At 28.0% G+C, this 21,598-nt stretch overlaps 2 protein-coding genes across 2 annotated transcripts in view; one reads left to right on the top strand and one right to left on the bottom strand.

Moving 5' to 3' along the window:
- LOC141529019 (choline transporter-like protein 1) overlaps window positions 1–8,722 on the top strand; it is a 28,144-nt gene extending 19,422 nt beyond the window's left edge. Inside the window, exons 3-16 of the mRNA XM_074245357.1 lie at window positions 497–598; window positions 945–1,093; window positions 1,205–1,285; window positions 1,367–1,460; window positions 2,328–2,391; window positions 2,557–2,665; window positions 2,874–3,102; window positions 3,183–3,308; window positions 3,408–3,514; window positions 3,689–3,945; window positions 6,460–6,626; window positions 6,711–6,803; window positions 8,065–8,157; window positions 8,227–8,722. Of these exons, the coding sequence (XP_074101458.1) occupies window positions 497–598; window positions 945–1,093; window positions 1,205–1,285; window positions 1,367–1,460; window positions 2,328–2,391; window positions 2,557–2,665; window positions 2,874–3,102; window positions 3,183–3,308; window positions 3,408–3,514; window positions 3,689–3,945; window positions 6,460–6,626; window positions 6,711–6,803; window positions 8,065–8,157; window positions 8,227–8,268 (1,713 nt within the window). The 3' untranslated portion in view covers window positions 8,269–8,722. The remainder of the gene's footprint in view (window positions 1–496; window positions 599–944; window positions 1,094–1,204; window positions 1,286–1,366; window positions 1,461–2,327; window positions 2,392–2,556; window positions 2,666–2,873; window positions 3,103–3,182; window positions 3,309–3,407; window positions 3,515–3,688; window positions 3,946–6,459; window positions 6,627–6,710; window positions 6,804–8,064; window positions 8,158–8,226) is intronic.
- Window positions 8,723–8,763: 41 nt separating this feature from the next.
- Snrk (SNF related kinase) lies at window positions 8,764–21,479 on the bottom strand. Its single transcript, XM_074245347.1, has 8 exons — window positions 20,895–21,479; window positions 19,798–20,776; window positions 16,541–16,742; window positions 15,507–15,659; window positions 14,197–14,792; window positions 13,953–14,078; window positions 13,716–13,824; window positions 8,764–13,317 (listed from the first exon to the last, which is right to left on the bottom strand). Exons 3-8 carry the CDS (start codon window positions 16,733–16,735, stop codon window positions 10,852–10,854), a joined length of 3,645 nt encoding a protein of 1,214 aa, XP_074101448.1. The 5' UTR covers window positions 16,736–16,742; window positions 19,798–20,776; window positions 20,895–21,479; the 3' UTR covers window positions 8,764–10,851.
- Window positions 21,480–21,598: the final 119 nt, after the last annotated feature.

The following is a 21,598-nucleotide window of genomic DNA, read 5'->3' as shown; positions in this document are numbered from 1 at the left end:
GAGAAATTATTTAACTTTTAAATCACCATTAAATTATCATTTTAAATATTTATTTATTTCAGTAATAACCGAAACAAAACAGTTGAACGCAATTAAAAGCCAAAACATAAACATAAACATAAACATAAACATAATAAATTCGCATCATAGATATTTAATCAATTACGTTACCATCAAATGAAATATCTAACAAAATTAATAATTAATAAATCAATAAATTTATAAACAATAGCAATTAGTGATTGGGTATAATAATAATATCACAAAGATCAACATGGTAACGAGACAGCGGCCTACGTCGGTTGGTTTATTCATGATCATCAAATATTTACTAGCAATTTCATTTGTAATTGTGACCTGTTGGATATATCAATAACCAACAGAATTATCTATCAGTACAATTGTTCTCCTCGTTTATTAGTACCATCGTTTATTAATATTAAAGCTTCTTAATTATTCTAATTTATTTTTTTCTTTAATTTCTTATTTATTACAGAACCAAGAGAGGGAATTCTCCGAATCCGAAGTATTTGCGAAAAAACGATCATGTACCGACCTTCCAGCGCTTTTAATCCTTATTTTGATCATTGCCGGCTACGTAATAATTTTATAATTTTATTATTTTGTTATTATTATTATTATTATTATTATTATTATTATTATTATTATTATTATTATTATTATTATTATTATACTGATAGAAGAATTTTTAATATTTAACAAGCTACATTAAATATTAATAAATGTACTTTTCTTCCAAAAAATATTTATCAATTGATAAAAATCTTTCTAAGTAAATTAATTAATTAATTAACTTTTAATGAATTATTCTATCAGTATATTATTTTAATTATTTTTTTTGATTGATTTTGGAGTATTTAAGTCTTGACTAATAACTAATAATTAAGTTATAAGCTACTACATTTTTATTTTATTCATTTTAGGGTTTTTTTGTTAGCTGTGCGGTTAAAAAAGGAGATCCCTTTCGACTTCTCTACGGATATGATGACTGTGCTAACGTTTGCGGTCGAGTTACGAGCAAAGAAACAAACCCAGAGTTTTCTTGCAAAGGTTCTGACATGAGAGGGCTACGGTAATTATTATCATTATTATTATTATTTTTTGCGAGATTACAAATACACGGGTAATACTTATTTTTTTTTTTTTTTATTATATATATATATATTTTTACTTTAATTTGTAGTTATCATTATGCTGAATTCGGACTAGAGGGAGTTAAATCGCGAAAATGTATTGAAAACTGTGATCGCCTGGGCAATGAAACGTAAGCTGCTGGATTTTTTTACAACTAATTGGCAAAAAAATGAATATTATGTGAGGGATTATTAATTGTTTTTTTTTTCAGGATACGATTTTTAAATCGTTGCATCGTTAAAACTAATGGAAATAATCCTACAAACGCTTTAATAAATAACTTGGGAGTTAAAAATTTCTTTAATGTAAGTTCATTATTTATATTTTATTGATATCAATTTAAATGGATTTAATTATTTTTTTGATTAACAGCACAAAGCTTTAAAAATTGTTAATTGAATTTTATTTAAAAGTAATTAACGGTTTTCACTTGTAAATTGAATACCAAACAATACAAAAGAATGAATTAATTAAAATTTTATTTCCGTGTAATAATTAATACTCGATGAAAATGATAATTCATAATTCAAGTAATTGTTTATACATTTTAAATAAATTTATAAAATTTATATCTGAATTTGCTATCCGTAAAATCAGTACATTAAACCCCCTAAGCTAAAACTACTCCGTATAAAACTATTAGTGTATTCCTTGATTTATTTATTAAATTCACATACAAAGGAACGAACAAATAATATTGCTTTTTTAATAATATTAAATCCCGAAACCTTTGCAATTTACATAATTTAGTTTCTCATAACTAAAAACAACGCAGACAATAAACTTTGTTTATTACAAGTTCATTTATTAAAAATACTGAACACTTGAAAGGAGAATAAATTAAATAAATTAATATCAAAGTGTGAATATTAAATACAAGTTTAATTATTTATAATTAATTAATCCGATAAAATATTGAAACTTTTGAATAATAAATTTATTATTGACATTATTGTCTAAAAATATGAAACAAATAAAAAAAAAAATTTCGCGTCATTTTTTATCATTTATCCAATCACCATTTAATGTAATTACGAAAGAATAAAAGCCATCGAATGTTCATCTTCGATCCAATAAAACTCAATATAATAGAAAGAAAAAAAAATGAATGAGTATATTAAAATATTACCGTCAATTAAAAATGCAATTTCACATTGACAATACGATTACAGGAAGCCGCAAATGATTTGAATATTGCATGGAGAGAATTGATTTACCTGCTATTAATTGCTCTCGGTAGGTAATTGATTTAAAATATGTATTAATTGCTATTACGTTTTAAATAATAACATATATGTATCTGCGTTATTATTCAAAATACAACACCAGTAATAATAGTAATTTTATTCTGTTCTATATAAACTCTGTTCTTTTTTTTTAATAACCGCAATTTATGTACAGCATCATCCCTCGGCATTCTGATTGCCTTCCGATACATCGTACAATACGTCATATTCATTGTTCTAAGTGGTGCAGTTGTCATCTCCATTGCTGGGACAATTTACCTCTGGTATAATATCACTCTTTTCAATATTCTGTTTTCCAATAGTAGTGATAATAATAATCATAACAACAATAACAATAATAATGATAATAATAATAATAATAATAGTAGTCATAATAATGATTCCCTCTGGAACTAGAACCGGAGCCGTATTAATATCGGCTGATGATGATAAACAACAATCTGTACACGTCTATACACATAATTATTCCAGGTTGCTCTGGCATTTTGAAAAGAAAGACGTTATGGCTGGTAAAATTGCCGAAGAAGAAGCACATATACAAGCTTACTTGGTATATGCTATTTTAATGTCAATAGTAGCTGTTGTGACACTTCTAGTGGTACTAGTTATGCGAAGAAGAATAGCTCTAGTTTCACAATTATTTAAAGAAACCGGTAAAGCAATTTATTCAATGCCTGGATTATTGTTGCAACCGATTTACGTAAGTAGACTGTTATTCCAACTTAAATCTCTATTATTCATTACTACAGAAAATTATTATAGTTATATATTTATTTTTAGACTTACATAGTTATCAGCGCTTCACTTGTCACGTGGCTTTATATAATGCTGTGGATTGAGAGTGCCGGTGATCTCTATAAAAATAAAAAAGGCCATTATCACTATAAAAAAAATGGTTTGCTTGAGGTATGATTGTACTTACCCATTATATAATGAATTGTTATTCATATTTTATTTTTCTCATTATTATTATTAATAAAATGCACTAATTTTAATCATTAATAGGGCGCACGCTGGTATAATATCTTCATGTACTTTATAATGATGCAGTTTTATCTGGGTTGTCAGCATATGATTGTAGCTGGAGCGGTAGCTCGATGGTTTTTTACAAGGTAGTTATATAATAACTTAATTAGATTAATTAATCTACCGAGATAATCCTTTGATTTGAATTAAATATGTAAAATGGTGCCGTACTGAGTGAATATTTATTATTTGTCAACAGTAATTTGTTTATTTATGTGGTTAATTAATTAATAACCCACAACTGTTTATTTTGTTTAAAGGGATAAAAGGCAGTTGTCAATGCCAGTAACGCGCAGTACGTGTTCATTAATACGATATCATCTTGGTACTGTTGCATTTGGAGCACTGATTATAGCCATTGTTAAATTTCTAAGAGCTATTTTCGCTTATACTGCGAAATATATTCAAAAATATGATAATGCCTGGATGAAAGCTCTATTATGTTGTTGTAATTGCTGCTTATGGTGTTTTGAGAATGCTCTTAAATTTTTAACACGAAATGCTTACATCGAAACTGGTTAGTTCACTCAATTATAATATCATTATTACAATAAGTTAACTCGTGATAATTATAGTTCAGAAAGTACGATGGAGATTATTAACTGCGACGATATCAAAATACTTATTCCATCGAAATTTGACACTTTTTATAGAAACTAAATGACAATATGAAACTTAATTGAGGCATTTGATAATTAATAAAAAAATTTATGTAAATTAAGTTAGCCGACTAATAAAAATTTTTAGAAATTTTTTTTACTAAAAAAATGATTACAAAAAAATAAAAAAATAAATTTCAATTGTAAAAAACTTGAAAAACAATGCGTGAAATTTTTTAAAAATAGTTTTTAGTTCTAATTTAATAATTAAAAGAAAATCAAAAATTAAAATACGTCGGATAACTTTAGTATTATAAAATTTCCACATAAAAAAATTTTTAAAAACTACAAATGCAATTTTTTGGGAATAATATTTTACAATTAATTTATTTGCTCTTGTAATTCTTTTAAATTTAATAATGTGTAATTTTTTTCAATAATAATAAAGTTAGCCGGCGTTTTTAATTTTTTTATTATTTTTAATTTATTAAGTTAGAACTAAAAAAGACTTTTAAAAAATTGCATTTATAGTTTTTCAAATTTTTTACAAAATAAAATTTTTTTTATTTTTTTGTAATAATTTTTTCAATGAAAAAAAAATTCTTAAAATTTTTAAATGTCAGCTAACTTAACTTTCATTTTTTTTTTTTTTTTTTTTTTATAATAATTCCGATGTTACAAAAATCCAAAAAATTGCCAAATGTCTATTAATTTCATGAAAATAAATTTAGCAGATATTTAATCATTTTAATAATTTTTTTTAACAAATAAATTATGGCAAAAAAATAAATAAAATAATTGAGATGTAGAAATTAAAAAAAGTAAATAATGCAATTTTTTTTAATTTATTTTTTGACATTAATTAGTTTGTTGAAGAAAATTAAAAAATTGTCAAGTGACAGCTAAATTTAATGTCGTATGAATTTCAGTATCATAATACAACTAACTGTTTTCTATTAACCCTACTGGTATTTCAATATTAAATAAGATAAATCTTTATATTTTACCGTCCGTTTGTGGAAACGCGTACTTTAATCTGCGGAGAATGATCAAAGTGTCAGGTTACTTTGCATGTAACGGTTGCGCTTTTGGAAACTAAAAGTTTCCTGCGCATGCGCATCGACTTTCGATAATCGATATATGACTATCGACTTTTGACCGATGAACCAATAAGCGCCAAGTTTTGATTTTGAAAAGTGATCAATCAGGAATCGAGTTTTTATAAATTTAACTATAAACTTTTGATTTATAAAATGATAAATTACGAAATTTTTTATAACTCTAAAGTCGACAGACATTTTACTATTTTTTACATTATCATAATAAATAATACTAAATTTAGCGGTCAGCTGTCATTTTTAAAAATTTTTTTAACAAATTAATTACAATAAAAAAGTGCTTCTAAAAATTTTCACTTGTAATTTTTATTAATTGTCACATGTGAAACTTTTTAATTTAATTTTTTTTTTAATAATTCAATTGCTACAAAATTCTAAAAAAATTTTTAATGTCTGTCAACTTCAGTGTTATTTTTTTTTTTTCTTAATTTTACCCAAAGTAATCAAAAATTTATTCAAAATGAAGTTAGTTGACATTTCAAAATTTTTAGAAAATTTTTATTGAGGAAATTTCAATTAAAAAATTTAAAAAAAAATTCACATGTAAAAAACTTGAAAAACTACAAGTGCAATTTTTTAGAAATATTTTTTTAGTTGTAATTTAATTAAAAAAAAAAAAAAATCAAAAATTTTGAGACGTCTGCTTACTTCAGAGTCATAAAATTTAGTATAAAAAAATAAAACTAGATATTTTATTTTTTTTAATGACACTTTTTGAAGGTAGCTGTCACTTGAAAATTTTTTAATTTTCTTTAACAAAAAAATTGATTCCAAAAAAATGATTTTTAAAAAATTGGATTTTTAATTTATAAAAATTTCTACAAGTCTATTTTTTTAATAATTATTTTTTGCTATAATTTATTTGTTAAAAAACAATAAAAAAAAATTGTGACAGCTAAATTTAATGTCATTTTTTTTACTGAGATAAAATACGGTTCCCTATAAAATACGGTACACAAATTGGTACGAACATTTGAGCTGATAAACAGATAGTTACCTCCTTAAATCTTTTACGAAATAAATAGGCAATTAGAGCCCTAATGAACAAACTAGATGTATGAAGATTACTCGAGTATCACTAAATTTAAAAATCATAGATCTGCTTATAAGCAAATCCATCCAACTGCAACACAATACACTTAGTAGCTTAATAAAGTTATAATTGTAAGTACTGAAATATCAATTAGTACGAAAAGGAATAATGGAATTGGTTTTGAAAGGGAATTTAACTAATTAAACAAAGATAACTCCAGATAATTATTAGTAAAAAACCAAAATAAATAAAGCGTATTAATGATATCAAACACTCAACAGCCATTTACGGGTGTAATTTATGTGCTGGAGGCAGAAAAGCATTCCGAGCACTTACGGACAATATATTACGAGTAGCAGCTATTAATAGCGTTGGAGATTTTGTATTATTCTTGGGTAAAGTACTCGTAGTTGCGCTTACTATTGTTGCCGGTGTTTACTTGATCCAGGTAAAAAAACTCTTTCAATCGTTGTTACTGTTATTTATTTATACCTGATAACTAATTATTGATTTATCGTTTTTTTTAATCTAGAAAAAGGACGGCCTGCACCATCCTTGGCTACCAATAGCTCTTGGTGGACTGTTTGCTCTTCTCATTTCCCATTGTTTCATTTCAATTTATGAGGTAACCTTTCATTATTTATTTTATTTTATTATTTATTATTTTTTTTTTACCAATCTATTGTCAGCTGCTTATAAATCTATCAACAAAATTGCTTTTTTCTCTGAGTTTTATTTAAATATTTACGAACTTATTTCAGTAATACGATTGTTTCATCCTTCGTTGTTAATTATATTAATAATAAATTCTAATTCTTTAATAACATAAATTAATGAATAATTAAGAATGATTTTATTTTATTCATACAATAAGAAATTTTTTAATTATTAATTTTGTCTTCGTTTCATTTTTAATTAATCGAGACAAAAAATTGATTATCTTCAATTATAAATATTTTTATTGAATTTTTTAAATTTATTTATAAAGTGCTATCAGTTATGAAGCGACAATTCGATTTTCATTTAAAAATCTTTATAATTTTCGCTTAAGTAAAGTACTTAATGTTTAAAAGATCAAAAAACTGTTCTTTTAAAATATAAAAATGTTCTCTCTTGAAAATCAGCTCCTGGAATAATTAAAAAAAAAAATTTCCCAAGCTTATCATTCACGATTCTATCATATTTTATATTAATTAAGATATGAATTATAAAAGCCATTAATAAAGCAATAAATTAAAAAACAAAAGTTGAAGAGAAAAAAAATTTAATGAAATACAGTGTTCAATATTTGTAGAAATTGATCTGAAATTGAACTTAAATAATTCAGTTTTTTAAGCGAGAAATCAATTTTAATAAATTGTCGAAACTCCGATCGATTCTTTGCTTAATATTGTAAGAAAGTTTTTATTAAATTTGCGAGAAAATAAAATTCATATCGGCAATAACGTCGATAGTAAATTAATAAAAGATACCACCCGTATAATTTCCTATTCTTAAATATTATATTTCTATCAATAGCACTAAAGCTTAATTAACAATTTATATTCTCATTAACTTAATGTTTCTATTTTACAAAATGTAATTACGATTTTATCTCTTGTATATTACCCGAGTAAATAATTACATAGTTTAGATCTTCTATTCCTTCCCCGTAACTACGATAATAATTAATGATTATTAAGATAAATTTCTCCATACAACGTAAAGTTTTCTCAACTTTATTTCAAAATTTTAAGCTTTTAAATCTTAATAAAAAATTAAAATAATACTTAATTTAAAAATTCAATTGTAAAAATGTTAATTTGCAGCTTTCAATACTAAAATTTATTATTTATAAAATTAATTCACTTTAAATTTGAAATAATTAAATTAATTATGAATTTCAGATGATAATCGACACAATATTTATATGCTTCTGTGAAGACTGTTCAAAAAACGATGGAATTAGCCGTCCTTATTACATGAGTCGCGGATTGATGGTAAATCATTTTAGAATTAAAAATTTTTTCTTTATTGATTTTCAATTAATAAATTATTTTTATTTTTAGGAATTCGTAGAAAACAGTAAAGAAGCCATGAAAAAGTTTTAATTATCAATGTTCTCCACAAAGTGCTTCTATTTCGATTCGTTGACAGTAAAACGAATTATTTTCAACTGGAATAAAAGAATAAAGACTGAAAATATTGATATATTTTTGTCTGGTTTTTTTTAGAGTGAGTTCCTATTACTACGTACTACCAAAGCACAACTGATTATCGTTTGATACGTGTTATTATTGCACTAAAAATAAGCTAATCAATCATTCAATGTCTTCTATTCGATATTTAATAATGTGATGCCTTAACAGTAAAAAAAGTTGATAGATAAAAAAAAATATATATATGTATAATTATATTTATATTTTTAAATCTTTCATCTAAATGCTAATTATAGTTAAATTAATGTAAGCTCATAAATTATATTATTTCCATTAATTATTTATCTACAACGATCTATTGTAACAGTTTTGTATTGATTAACAATTCAATAATTACAAGCTTAAATATTGTTTATTTAATGGTTGTAAAAAATGTGATTAAATGAATGAGTTTTTTCTATTAATTTATTTATTTTATTAAATTAAAATAATTAATCATTTAATATTAATATTAATAATAATATAATTAAAGATTGGAATAATAATAATTAAAATAAATAATTCTATAAAAGTTATAATAATAAATAAATGTATTACTCGTCTAGATAAACGTCTCGCTCGGTACATACATGTAGGTATCTATTTATTATTTTTTTTTTTTTTTTTATTATTTATATTATAATTAATCATACACTCGACAATAGTTACATATAAACAACTTGGACCGTGCAAGAAAATCGGGATTTATCACTTTGAAATATATATAAAAAAGAGTGATATATATTTATATAAAAAATTACGATATTGATCGTTATCAAAGCAAAAACAAAATATATAATTTATCGAATAAATTAAAGAAGAAAATACTTGCATTGTAATTAAAAAAAAAAATGCACCTTACGTTAACGTAGATAAATTATTTTTTTTCTTGTCACCGAACAATATATATTTTTTTTTTTGTTCAATTTCAATTAGCACAAAGGCATATCGGTTATTAAATCATGAGCTTGCATTGACAATCAGTTAATGAGACAAAGCTTTGTGATTATTATCGTTATTATTACTATTAATATTCGTTTTCATTTGGTCTTATCCTTGAATTATGCGAAACAGGCAGTCAATTGAGTCAATAATTTGTAAAATAAACAATGGTTTAGATAATACAATGCAATTCACGGTGATAATTTTGAGGATTATACAATACAATGGAAAACAGAGATTAATGATTTTTTTATAATTAATTATTCAATCAATCAATGATAATAATCATGTATAATATCTTTTGTTTTATTTTATATTTTCAAATAATTTTTTTTAACACAAGGAAGCACCGAGGGACGGAAATAACTATTGTATAAGTGACTTGTATGAGCAGTGAGATTGCTAAAGTATCAGCATTAATCATAAATATAATAATAATTATAATAGTGATAATATTAATTATAATAATAATATAATAATAAATGTTAATCTATTTAATTATATAATATCATGCAACAGAAAATAATATTACAAGTAATTTCTTAACATTCATTACAATATTGTTTATTTGTTTTTTTTTTTTTTTTTAATAACACGGACTAGATAATTTCAGTATCAAATAAACGCAGATAATTTTCTCTTTGTTATAATGTGTCTAGTATATAATATTATTTATAAATATAAATATAATAATGTATAACAATAAACCTCACTGCTCATACCCGTCTATTTTTGATTCCAAGTTCAATGAGACGTAAACACTGATACCTCAACTCTACTAAATGATAATTGATAATTATAATAATAATAATAATAATAATAATAATAATAATAATAATTATTATTATTATTATTATTATTATACAATACAGTTCAATAATAGAGGCATGAATTGAAATTAATTGAAATATTATTACTACTCATCCCGGAATTCTAATAATTATTAATTCAACAAATAAATTTATATATGACATGCAAATTATAAAAAAAAGAGTGTTTTATTTATTTTTTTTTTTTCCGTTATTAGTTTATACGCTATTTATTGTTTTCATCATTTATAAATTTCAACGTCCATGAAGCTTTATAACAATTCTTAATATTTTTTTTAGCCACAGGATTTAAAGTCTCAATTTTTCAAAAAAACAATACTCAGTTTTTTTGTTATAAACGATAATTTTTTTTTTTCACAAATATTTCAACATTATCTTATTAATCAGTACAAAAAATGTCAGATGCATATTTTTGTAGCTTTTTATGATTATTATAAAGTGAAGAAAAAAATTTGAAATTCAAACCTCTCATACTAAAAAGTAGAAAAAAAAAACAAATCGCCGACAGATTTTACAGACTTAAAAATTCAAACTATAAAACAAAAGCAATGAACAGCGCATGGACTGTATATTTTAAAAATTATTTAAAAATAATTATATATTTATATATTTATGTTTTAATTTATTCGAAGACTTAGACTTAACCATGTGATAATATTATTGCACTGTTCCCTCCAGTAAATAATTATAAACCGTCAGGAGGACCACATAATAATAAATCATATCAACAGAGACTGCAACACTTGGATGGGTCACCAAGGTGAATGTGACAAATGGCTGGTAAACCGACGCAACCATTGTTCATAACACTGTCTTGTACAAACTGAGCTAACCCAAGATTCTGATTTATGTCACCGTCACTACCGCGATGCTGTTGTAGTAACAATTGTTGTTGTTGCTGTTGTTGTTGATGATGCTGCTGTTGAAGTTGATGATTTTGCTGGTGGTGTTGTTGGTGATGCTCTTTAGTATCACTCCACTGGCGATGTTCACGCCATTTATCGTCGCTGGTAGCACAAAGTAGTACAGACTTTGGTGAAGAAGGGGAGACCCGCTCCCGAGAGATATTGCCACAAGAACGGGCTTTGTACAATTTACCTTTACCGAGAAAACCCGGCAATGGGACACACAATTTTTTGTGTACTGCAAAGTAACGTGTAAGAAGTCTTATTTTTCTACTTTTGCAATCATTACCACTATTACCGCTACTACCACGTGTATTGTTCATTCCCGAGCTTTTTGTGTTTTCCTTTTCGAAATTTAACATGCCACAGTTGAGCTCACATTTTCCCTTGTCTTCGCGTATTATCTCCACGAATTTACTCTCCTCTTGATTACCTTTTTTACTGCTACTATTCGTGTCTTTGCAACAGTATTCTGGGGATTTAGTATTAACAGATTGAGTATCGAGTCCCTTGGTGCTGAGATTCCAACTTTGTAAAAGTCTTGCTCCAAATCCTTTAGCTCGTTGTACCGTAGTTGTAGAACTAGTCATCAAAGAACTGCTATTTATATTGGTTGTTGTCGTAGAGGCTAAACTATTTATTGAATTAGACATTGTTATTATTGCTGTTGTTGTTGTTGTTGTTGTTGCTGTTGTTTCCGTTGCGGTAGCTGCTATTGATTTAGAATTAATTATTGACATTGTTGAAGTTGAATTACAAGTTGAAGTAACGACTGTAGTATTTCGATAGAGAGCATGACACGCACTTGGTATTTCAGCTTCTTGTACTTCAGTAATGCGATTCAATGATTGACTTTCTCTAAGCCTCGTTTCACCGGCTCTACGTCTACCAGCACGATGTCTGCGTCCAAAAGTTGCCTGAGATTCTGTACACCTTTGAACTTTACCGCCACTGGTAGTGGTGCCCGTTGTCGTGGTCGTTGTCGTTGAAGTACTGTTTTCATTTCTATCACTCCGCGTATTACTAGACGCAGTGTGCTGAACATTATCACCGTTTCCTAGGCCGCCACCTCCACTGCCTCCAGGATCCTGAGAATCACTAGAATCGTCATGGCTGTCCCGCCTCGAGGGCAGAGGCTTACCTGTTGTTGCACCCAGTTTGTGAGCGCGTTTCTTTCTTCCCTCGCTGTCATCATCACTCGCATCCGAACTCGAGCAAGACGTAGTACGGGTCTTGTGAAATTTACTGCGCTTCTGTTCGTATCCAGTGCGTCTCACAACACGACTTTTCGATGAATTGTCGCCACCACCACCACTCTCAGTGGATTCAAGTGCGTCGCCGTCTTCCAAGATTTCTTTTAACGCTAATTTTTCCGACTGGATTTCTCCAATCGTCGCCGGGACCGCAACACTGCCTGTCAAAGGCATAGTTTTGTATTTGGGCTGAAGGTTGCTGTCGCCAGTGAATATTGTCTTTGGTAAACGTATCGGCGACGGTGCTGTCGATGATTCTGTTAAAATGGTTGTTGTTATTGTTCCTAATTTTGAAAAACCCACCTCAAAGTTAGTTAAATTTTTTGACGACGGTACGGTTGTTACTGAGTCGTTTATATTACGATTATGCTGAGAACCCATTTTCCATTTATAATTTGGCACAAGTACTGAAGTTTCCAAAGACTCTGCTGGTGACTTTGACCTCTCGGTGGTATTACTGTAAATAGGTATTTTAGTTAATCCACTTACGGTAGTTGTTTCTGTTGTTGTTGACGGTGTTATTATTTTTGGAGATAAACAAGTTGAAGTTAAAGTCGTAGTAATAGTAGTAGTAGTAGTAGTAGTAGTAGTAATAGTAGTAATAGTAGTAGTAGTAGTAGTAGTAGTAGTAGTAGTAGTAGTAGTAGTAGTAGTAGTATAAGTTAATCCTGTAGTTGATGGCAGTCTGTTATTCATATTCTCCTCAGTTGTTGTTTCATCACCAGGATAAGAAGGATCCTGATGTACTTTAACAACGGTAAATGTGTGACTCGGTGACGGTGAATCCTTTGGCGTTATTTCTTGGGCTTGAATTATTTGCCGTGACGGCTGTTTCAATACAGCGTGTTTCTCTGGCAATTGAGCTAACCGCTCTTGTAGTATGTGTGATAATTTACCCTCTGATCTGGAACCACGACGATTTAATGAATTCAACGCAGAGTTGCTACCATGATCGTCTCGACCGGAACACGAAGACACGTCGTCCTCGTCTTCTTCTTCTTGGACGATACTGCACTTACGCGTTCGTGAATTCTGTAATTTAATATAACAGTCTGTTTCTCGTCGATGTTGACTTACACTTACGGTGGATAAGAAATAGATTTTGAGTTAAAAAGATGAAAGAGTGATTTGACCGAGGTGTTGAAGAACAAAATGCATTTAAAGACAAAGATAAATTATAATTTTGTTCTTTTTTTGGTTTTACAAAGTATTGAGCACATTTTTTTTTTTTTTTTTTTAAGTACAGAGGCGCTTGAGATAAATCTCATAAGCTATTTTAAATACTTTTTTTGGATTTTTAAAAATCAAGCTTTTACAGTTTTATTGATAGAGAGATAGAATGATTAATAAATAGATTTATTTATTTATTTATTTATTTATTGGATAATTGTTTATCGAAATCCAAGGTAAAGAAGCGTGTCACTACGTACCTGTGGTACGTCTCCAGGTGTTCTTGGTACTGATAATAACGATTGATTTATACTACCAACTAAATTTGATTCAGCACGTAGATCGTTCATAGAGAGATCATTATGGCGACTGCAGAAAAATTATTTTTATTAATATATTTATTTTAGATTCCGAACAAGCTAATTAAAAGCAACAATTTAAACAATTAAACGTCACACAATATTTACATCATAAATAAAAATCAAAAAAGTAAATACCGTGTATTAACGTCCAGTTCTGTACGATTTTTTTGTACTTGTTCTTGTCGATGGGCTCGTAATTTTCTCTCTGCCAGCAGGAAGTACGTAGCCGTGATATGGTTGTACTCGTTTTTATCAAGAGCACTGTTAAGTAAATAAGTATAAAAACCATTAAAATCAAGTGCGTATTTACTTAGACAATTAAATTTAAATATTTGTACTGTAAATTAAGTTACAAAGCTTAAAATATAAATAAACTCACTCTAAAATTTCTTCTTTCGTAGCAATATTCCCGTTGACCATTTTAGTAATTATTAAATTATGATGTTCATCAGAAACCTGCTCTCTAGAAACAGGAGGTAAAACATCTACGGGATCATCAGTCTCAATACCCAACCAAGGATCGCTGGCAATTTGTTCAAGAGTCGCACGTCCCTCAGGTGCACGTACTAACATTTTAGCGATAAGTCTCTTACACTCGTCTGACACGTGTGAAGGAATTGAGTATTTGCAGTCCATTATCATCGTTAATGTCTCACTATCATTAGCTTCTTGAAAAGGTGCTTGTCCGCAGACCAGCATATATAGAATGACACCAAGGGACCAGACATCAACCGCTGGTGCATCGTAACTGTCACCTAGAAGAATTTCTGGTGCTGAATAGGCCAGCGAGCCACAAGATGTTTCTAGCTTTTGTCCAGGACAAAATCGATTACTGAAACCGAAGTCTGTCAATTTAACGGTGCCAATTTTCTCGAAGAACACGACATTCTCGGGTTTTAAATCCCTGTGGACCACGTGAAGGCGGTGACAGTATGATATGGCTCTCACTATTTGACGAAAATAAGTTCTTGCCACCTATTTAAAAAAAAAAAAAAAAAAAAGAAAAGTCTTTTAATTAAATGAACTTTAGATAAACATTTAAAAAATAATATTAAAATTTAAATACTGACTAATTATCAACAAATTAATTATATACTTTAATTGACAGTTAGTTTAAATTAATACAATTACTATTTAGTGTTTCGAATCAAAGATATTTGAAGCGTAAAGTATCTCTTAATTAAAATTTAAATGTAAATGTAATTAACGCTACAAACTGAGTAAATGTCAACTTTTACGGAAAATATATGTAGTAAATATTATTTAAATATCAATTATGGTAAAGGAGAGCTTAAAAGATTAAAGAAACCATTTGTAAATAAAATAGCATCTTGTTTGTTAATCCGTAGGCTAAAAATTTAAATTACAATTTACTTGAATAAATTAAAAATTGAATTACGGTTTGTAAATAATAATTTTTTAGATTTATTCAAATATAATAGAATTATTTTATGAAAAAATTAAAATTATTTCTACCTTGTAATGTATTAAATCATTAAAATTAGATGAAACGTGAAATATTTTAATATAAAATGAAAGTTGAGTAGGTGGTTGGGCCATAATCGCATGATTATAATTTAATATGAACGTTAAACTAAAATATTCTATTCACAAGTGGTTTTATAGTCAGGACTGTGACATTCGCCATGCATGTGATAGCGATAGTAATGGCTCTCCTTAATACTTTACCTCTTCGCTTAATCCACTATCGTGCCGCATTATATAATCATAAAGATCTCCACCGTCGCCAAGCTCCAGGATGAGGTAGAGCTTTGTCTGCGTGTCTATTACTTCATAAAGCCGCACTACATTGGGATGCTGTACCAGTTTCATGCATCTCACCTATAGTTGAACACAGAAAAAAACTTTTTAAAATACAAGATAGAAGATCAATATATAGGCTTTTGCGCTTACTAAGCCTCGACCTCGATCTCATAAATTTACTGCGTATTTTATAGCGTACAATAGAGTATAGCGAGCGGCATAAACAATTAAGTTTTATTTTTAACGATTTTTTATTTTCTGTCAGGGTAGAAAAAAATTATTTGTGAATTCACGGTTTCCTGTATCATTTTTTTTCGTGACCTTAAAATTCCATTCTAATCAATTAAGTATTTGAATTTTTTTTTTTTTTTTTCATTTCAATCAACTGCTATAATTAAATCTAGTATGAAATCTACAGAAAAAAAAACAAATACGTTAAGCGAAGAATATTTTTCTTCTATTTGTACGAAATAAAAATACGCAAAAAAACTATTCATATAATTTCAACATATTTTCAGAATAATATAATCCATTAAATATTTATTTGAGAATATATCATGTACAAAATATTTTGTACCATATCATTGAATATAAAAAACAAATTATTCATCATAAAATTGATTTTGTCGTAATAAATAAAATTTTATGTGAGTCCATATATTTGTTGGATTAAATTACAATTTTTTTTAAATTGTTACTCAATATTTCTGTTTGAAATATAATATATTTTATGTTAAAGTAAGATGATACGTAAAAAAAAGGGACAGAAAAAAATTGAAGTATGATTAATCGTAAATAATTTAAAAATCATTCAAATCTACACAATCATTGATCAATATTTTTATCATGAGTAGTGAAACTTCACCCTAGAAGTAATCGTAATGACATTTAGGTACATAATATTTTTTATGAAATATTTCTGATTTGTAGCGATTTATAATCTTATTTATACTTTTTACCTCCTGGAATAGATGCGCTCGGGAAACTTCATCCAGCTTACTCTTATCGATAACCTTGACCGCCACCTTCTCCCCGGTGAAGACATGCCTGGCGAGTTTAACCACAGCAAAATGACCTCGCCCAAGGGTCTCCTCCAAGTCATATAATCCAGCGATTTTGCCGTCATAGTTGCTGTGACCCAGTCTTCGATGCATTGCGTTGCTGTAACATCATTTATCTCAGTTTATTAACCTTTAACTTTTATTTTATTTTTATTTCTATTAAAAAAAAAAAATAATAATAAAAAACCTATTACGGTTTTATTTCATTTCATTTTACTATATTTATTATTATTATTAGTATCATCAATAAACTAGGGTAATAGAAAACGGAATGTAGATTTAAAAAAAAACCCCAGCAGTAAATTAACGAAAAAAAAATTCCTTTGATGGGTTTAGAATCGATTGACGTGGAGAATTCTCGTGTAATAGAGGAAGGAGTTGAAATGGAAATGAGCAGAGAATCACGGACATTGCAAATTAAACGGCAAAATAGTGAGCTGTGATCTGGTAATAGTGATGGTAATAATAGTAATAATAATGATGGGAATGATGACAATCCCTCGGGAAATTTTCCTGACATAAAGAGTCGGATATGAACAATAGCCATGGGAATTATTTTACTTTTTTGAATTATGTAATAAAAGCATCATACTAATTTTAATGCTAATTGTCGTTCTCGTTTTATAAAATGTCGAGATAAAATATTTAACGTGTAAATTTAATCTATACGCTTTTTATTTAATTTTTACAGTGTATAGATTTTTTTTTTTTTATAGTTAATTTAATAAAATAAATTATTTCTCATATCGATTTTATGCCACTGATAAATATTTATAACGAAAATAAAAATGATAACAAGGTATTATTTATTGGTATCATTTGACAGTGGTCTTAAACCACCGCCACCTTCCGGTATCGCGTAATGAGCCAAGTAGTAAAAACGAGTAGGTCAACTGGTTCTGGTATTGACCCGCTCGCTTTCCCTCAATATCGTACCTGGATTAAGGCTACATTTAATTTATACAAATCAGAGCAATTAAATCATACCACTATTATCGCTACTGATGTTACATCAATAATAACAATAAGTACAATATAATATAACAAAATTCAATACAGAAGCGGTAATATTTATGTCCTCCAATTGACACGTTGATAATACATGCAACTGCAGGTCTTCGATAATTAAGATTAATTAACAACAACTACCGGCAACATCTTTTTGTTTGGTTTCGCATTAAGAATAATCTGTTTAAGACTAATAATCACGAAGAACTAAATAAAATAATTATAAAAATAATATTTATAAGACTACTTTATCTTACGTATACATAATAATGTTAATGTAGTGAAAATTTCGCTATGCTTTCTACATTCAATCGTGATTTCAGTTTTAAGAGAATTAAGAAAACAACTAATAAAATAAACTATAAATTTTTCAAAACAACAAGCTTCAATATTTTTATGAATAAATCCATTCATCAACGTAAATCTCCAAGCTAAAAAATATCCTTCTTATTTTCTAAATCCTCAGAACGACGTTTAATATTGGACTTGATCCATGCATATAATATGTATTAAAAAAAAAAAAAAAAAAAAAAAAATATCGACTGGGTCTTTAAAATTTTCTCTCTTTTAGTATGTCTGTTCGCAAACGTCTCTCCATCTATCACATCGTTGATGTTCTCCTTTTGCGTCTTCTATCCTTGTTCTCAGTACTGTACAGTGAAAATACAGTATCAGTAACTAGTAAAGTACAGTGGTAATATAAGCATAGAGTTGTATTTGTCTCGGAAGTAAGTGCTGGTGCCTGGGAGGCAAATTTATGCCAAGACGGGACCGAGTGCTAGAGTGCAACTGGGGTCGATGAGGGTTCGGTCGAGGCCACTAACCCAATACAACAACAACAACAACAACAACAACAACAACTCTCTCTCTCTCTCGTTTTCTTTTTCTCTTTGCATTTATGGTATTAATGCAACCAATACACAAAGATAAGAGTATGCTACAGAGGATATCAATCGTTTGACTAGTTTTGATGTTATCACCACACAACTGTTTAGTATGATGACAGTCGTTCGTATTCAGACTTGATGCTCTATAAATCTGATCCCTTTAGACCAACTGGTATCTCATTAATAATATATAATATATATATATATATATATATATATATATATATATATATATATATATATATATATATATATATCCAGTAAATTTTATCCGCCTCCACGTGTAATAGAAATCCTATAAACAAATCCAATGTCTAAATAATAATAATAATCGTAATAACAGAACCAAACAGCGAGAATTAAATTAACAGTACAATCATCCATCATCAGTACTTACAAATCTAGGAAATAAGCATCCAAACCATATGACATACGATCGATGTTTACACAGTTAATTAAACATCTATGAAGGCATTTACCTACAACCGAGTTGCATAAAGGCTCCAATAAATTTACTCGAGGATTCTGTGTGCTAATAAATTACGTCCACCATTACAACTACATCAACGTCAAAATGTCATCGCGTGGGATACATCAATTAACCCCAATGAACTGATGAAAGTAAAAATTGCAATAATAAAAATATATTGTAGATGATAGGGTGGCAAAAAAATCGAATATTTTCTTCATAGAAGTTACTATTGAATTAGTCACATAGACAATATTCTTTAAATTTATGATTTTTGTCGACGCATAACTGAATATTTGCCAAGATGAATTGAAAATATCTTTAGAAGTGCCGATAGTATGACCATGTGGGTTAAGAAACCTTGAATAACTTTTGAAAAATTAAATTAATCAAAACATTACACACTGAGAAAAAAAATATTTTTACTCAATTAATAATTTTTTACTTCAATAAATTCGATGATAAAATATTCTATTATTATTAATTATTAATTTCTAAAGAGAAGAGCATCAATACTTATCTTTGAATAATAGATAAACAAGAAAATAGCTTTATTTAAATTAATTAAAAATTATTTCAATTAACTCAACAAGTTCTTGAGCTAAGAATATATGTTCTTGAAAATTTTCAATAACATCAATTCTTGTATCAAGAAAATTTTCTTAATAAAAGTATTTTTTTTTCTCAGTGCAAGAGAACATTTTTACAGCTCCTTAGTTACTTGAAAAAAAGTAACCGATATTTTGATCTTAATAACTATATATAAATAAAAAAATAAAAAACTTTTGTACCTCTACTGCTAGGTCAATCTTCCCAGTAATTTCTGCTTCCACTGACGTCCTGAATTATTGGTACTCGGTGTCGTCATTTGTAGAAATTAGACATTTCCTCGTGGGTTTGCTGTTGGCATGTGTGTCAGTTCACTTGCCGCGTGTTCAATGTCTTTGCAGTTGTAAAAAACTATCAGAAAATAAACAAACAAAAGTACTTTCCTCATACAATGTGAATGTGTATGAAAAGCCGTATAATTTATGCAGGTACACGATGAACGAGGTCACACACACTGACCTGCACGCACCGGGAATTCCGCTATGCACTGATGATGCTTACGGTTTGATAGAAAAAAAAAAATAAATAAACTGTAACTGTCGTAAGTCTCAATGCTGAATTGAATAAATGAAAATAAAAACCAAAACAAATTTATATTCAATTGAATTGAATGAAATTACACTGCGTATAGCTTTTAAATGTTTCTTGGTCGAATCGGTGGATTGCCGTTCTTTCATAATCTACCTAGTACTGGTATAAATTAATAATCATTATTGATAGTTTACGTTAACTATTCAGCTGCTGCTATTATTGTTATTATTATTGTTGTTGTTGTTGTTGTTGTTGTTGTTGTTGATGTTACTAGTACTGTTTTGCTATTGATGATGCTGATACTGATGTTATTGTTGGAACTTATATTTTTATTATGGTCACAGTAATTGATGATGGACCAATTGTTATATTAATTTTAGCAAACAAATAAACACGGCTTTCATCACGTCATTTATTTAATTTGATCTCTCGTGATATGAGTAACATTTAATTTCCTTGCCCCACCCAGCAGCAAGTTAAACGTGATGTTTTTTTGGGCATTAAAATAGTAATTATTATTATTTTATTTCAATGCGTTGCGTCGAGCCGTGACAATTAAACTCATAAAGCCAATTCACCTTCGATAGATCTTACAGACAAGCTCATAAATTCATCAGCACTTGGAGCAAACTAAAAAAAAAGAAAAAAAAATAATAATGGTAATGGTAATAATAATTAGATAAAGTAACAAAAATAAACAAGATTAAATAATAACTGACACTTTTTCGCAACTATTTATTTCACTCACCGTCAACTTGTCGCCGTTTTAGAGGTTTTTTATTGCTTTTTCGACAATACAACAGAGCTATGTGTCCTTGTTGATCATCTTCAGTATAATCACAAGAGACGCTTGTCTCACAGAGTTTACCAGCTATACCAAGTATACACGCACGTCTAATTACTGTAGTAAAAATATATGGATGTATATTATTGTTATTATTTTATATTATAATATTTTTTGCGTCGAGTAGATTAGATAAGAGCACTTGAAGAATTCATCAAGTAACGCACTCACACTACAACTAGCCAACGACAGTTAATTTTTCTCAACAGAAGTGTGTTTTTAGCAAGAGTGTTGAATGTGCAGCTAAGACCAAAGAGTGACTCGGAAAAGCTAAGAAAATTTATTTGCTTAGAGAAGACCTGGCATTTTATTTTATTTTCATCTTACTGTCCATCTTACAGGCTAAATTTTAAACTTCTCATCACTCTTTGATTCTCTTATTTCATTTTACTGGCTGTCGTCAAAATAGATGTTGTTAGAATTACCTCCAACATTTTTTAAAAATTTCAGATGCGCGCGCAACCGCATATTTATTGTTATTTATAATACTGAAGCTAGCGGTCAGCTGTCATTTTAAAAAATTTTTTAACAAATTAATTTCAATAAAAAAATGCTTCTAAAAATTTTCACTTGTCATTTTTATTAATTTTCACATGTAAAACTTTTTA

The sequence above is a fragment of the Cotesia typhae genome, unplaced genomic scaffold (assembly GCF_013202065.1).
Source record: "Cotesia typhae breed Kobodo isofemale line unplaced genomic scaffold, CoteBio_Ctyphae contig_11, whole genome shotgun sequence".
NCBI lineage: Eukaryota > Metazoa > Arthropoda > Insecta > Hymenoptera > Braconidae > Cotesia > Cotesia typhae.
This window is presented reverse-complemented; position numbering and strand designations above follow the sequence as displayed.